At 39.2% G+C, this 2,866-nt stretch overlaps 1 protein-coding gene across 3 annotated transcripts in view; it reads right to left on the bottom strand.

Annotated features, from left to right (window-relative positions):
- Positions 1–1,252: 1,252 nt before the first annotated feature.
- The window catches only part of slc24a4b (solute carrier family 24 member 4b), a 30,602-nt gene continuing 28,988 nt past the window's right edge, over positions 1,253–2,866 (bottom strand). For all 3 annotated transcript variants that reach the window (XM_014022258.1, XM_014022259.1, XM_014022260.1), the window contains exons 15-17: positions 2,550–2,662; positions 2,376–2,441; positions 1,253–1,495 (exon numbers count right to left, since the gene is read on the bottom strand). In XM_014022258.1, the coding sequence (XP_013877712.1) occupies positions 1,346–1,495; positions 2,376–2,441; positions 2,550–2,662 (329 nt within the window). In that variant the 3' untranslated portion in view covers positions 1,253–1,345. The remainder of the gene's footprint in view (positions 1,496–2,375; positions 2,442–2,549; positions 2,663–2,866) is intronic.

The raw sequence follows: 2,866 nt of genomic DNA, 5'->3' as shown, positions 1-2,866 counted from the left end.
TCTTTAAAAGACGAGCAAACGTCCCATATTCGCAACGAGTTCTCTATATTTTCAAACTAGACAAAACTTTTTTTTCCTTTTTTTGAAAAAATAAATACAAAAAAAGTGTTTACAAATTTACATTGTGCACTGGTGCAGATGCATAACACCACCGCAGTCAGCTGATCCAGACTGCGGTGCATCTCAAAGTGTCCAGACAAAAGGTTTTTTTTAAAGAGGAAAAAAAGCAGATTTCATCTGGTGGGAGGATGTTAGTGCTTTACTTCATCCTCCTCTTCCTCTGTAGAGCTCTAAGAATCTGCTCCCTGTTGCCTAAGGCCATGCCAGCAGAGTCAGGTCCAAGCTAACACTGCAAAAACTGTCCACCTAACCAAGTTTTAAAACCTTATGTCAGCCAAAAAGTCTTTTTGATCTTGTTTTGAGACTGATTTACTAAACAAGAACTGATTGTGTAAGAATAATAATCTTGTTTTCAGAATGTGTAAGATTATTTGTCTTGTTAGTCTGAAAATTTGACTCAAATTAAGTCAAATTCTTTGCAAATGGAGTAAGAAAATTTTACTTGGTAAAATTCTTGAAATAAGAAAAAATTGAGTCAAATCAAGTATTTCATGAATCTTACCAAGTAAAATTTTCTTACTCCATTTGCAGAAATTTTGACTTAATTTGAGTCAAATTTTCAGACTAACAAGACAAATAATCTTACACATTCTGAAAACAAGATTATTAATCAGTTCTTGTTTAGTAAATCAGTCTCAAAACAAGATCAAAAAGACTTTTTGGCTGACATAAGGTTTTAAAATTTGGTTAGGTGGACATGTTTTGCAGTGAACAAAGGGGGCTTTTATCCCACCTCTTTATATTTTTGGGCTAAAAGAGGAAAAAAGTGCTTCTTTTTTTGTTTCTTTAAAAATTCTTAACTTCCTGTTTCTCTTGGGGTTTCAATAAGGATTTGCTGCTGAATGGTTTTTTCTCCCCCGGTCTCACTGATGTGGCTCGTGGAAAAGCTCTAGAAGTGAATTTAAGACGTGAACTTTGAAACGACTACAGTCAAAGGGGCACTTAAAGATTCTGGAGACCCCCCCGACATCTAAAGGCATGCTGGATGGGTAGAAAGTTAGACGTACAGACCAACGTAGCGGCAAACGCCTGAAAAAAACTAACGAGAATAAAGAAAAGGACCGGCACTCTGACACGGTTCAGTCCAACGTTAGCGCTAACTGCCTGGTAATAAAATTATATTCTTTTTTTAAGAAACATTTATAAAAGAAAGAGGAAAAAGAAAGAAAATAGGTCCAGTCTTCAAAGAACAGATGTTTTCGGGGCCGTTGAGGTTTCCGAGGCTCTACTCCTCCATGCACATGGGCAGGTTGACGAAAGTGAAGACGTTGTACTCGATCATGATGGAGAAGCAGAGGAAGACGGCGTACAGGATGAGGACGTACATGCCCAACTTAAAATCCAGCTGCCACTTGTTCAGGTGGATCCCCAGCACCTACACACACACACACACACACACACACACACACACACACACACACACACAAAACACAACACGGATCAGAATGACCGCTCCTGTGCATGACACCATTTCCAATCAATGAAGCGTTTATTTACGGCTTCTAGTGAGGACGCAAAAGCTTTAAATATGAATTAAATGTGCCGTATATCAGGGCTATTCAACTGGCGGCCCACGGGCCACATCCAACCCGCAAGTGACCAAAGTCCGGCCCACCAATTTGTTCTTTCATCTCTTAAGCCCAAACCCCCAGTTTTCTACTTTAATTACTCCAAGTTCTTTTACTTAAACATAGACATATTTGGTATCTAGAAACGTCAGAATCTTGGCTACAAGCTGGTAAAAATCATTTCTATAAAAACTCAAGACAGTTAAAACTATAAGCAGTTAACGATAAAATGATGAAAGTGAAAATAAAATTGGTTTAAAAATTTGGCAAGTCAGAGATGTCAAAATATTTGTGTTAATCAGGAGGCAGAATGTGCTCTTTTTGTTTTATCACTACTTTTAAAGGGTTCTGTATGTTGTAATCATGATTAAATGCAGCAAAATAAACTATTAAGGTAACAGATCTTTGTAATACTTGGTTTATTTACATAATGACTTTAATTGCTGGGTGTTCGGCCCCTCAGCTGTTGACCTGCAGCAATTGTGGCCCCTGGAGATATTTAGTTGAACAGCCCTGCCGTATATGATAAAAGGTTATTTGTTGGGGGAGAATTCCTTTCTTTAATGGGTTTCCTCAATTTAAACCAACCAGTTTTAGAAAAATGGAGAACTGAATGAAAGGAAACACAAAGTTGGGTGTAGATCAGACCTCGGCGTTAAAACGGAGCACCCGTTAGAGCTTGCTCACCGTCAGTGCCACAGAGCCCAGCAGAAGTACCACGGAGTACAACAAGCCCCGACTGTTGATCATCACCTGAAACGACACCAGCACATCACCCGAGCCTCCTTCGTCACTCAAACTTTTCTGGATTTCAGTAGTTTTTAAATTAAATGCACCTAAAAGGCGAGCGCGTTAACTTGCCTCTGATCCATAGTTGACACACATGGTCTGCATGGCCCAGGGAACTCCGAGTCCGACTAAAATGTCAAACACGTTACTGCCGATTGTGTTGGACACTGCCATGTCGCCAAGACCTGAAACAAAAACACAGTTCAAGTTCTAAAGACAAGTTCTTTTAAAACTTTTGGGTTAAAGTTCTGGTTTTCCCTAAACTTGTTTTTCCACAGTCCAGGGGTCGGATTTATAAAACTGGCGTACGCACAATTTGAGCCCAGAAACTTGCGTACACTACTTTTCACGCCAAGGTTGTGATTTATAAAATCCAAACTTGACGTGAA

Source organism: Austrofundulus limnaeus, unplaced genomic scaffold (genome assembly GCF_001266775.1).
Source record: "Austrofundulus limnaeus strain Quisiro unplaced genomic scaffold, Austrofundulus_limnaeus-1.0 Scaffold321, whole genome shotgun sequence".
NCBI lineage: Eukaryota > Metazoa > Chordata > Actinopteri > Cyprinodontiformes > Rivulidae > Austrofundulus > Austrofundulus limnaeus.
This window is presented reverse-complemented; position numbering and strand designations above follow the sequence as displayed.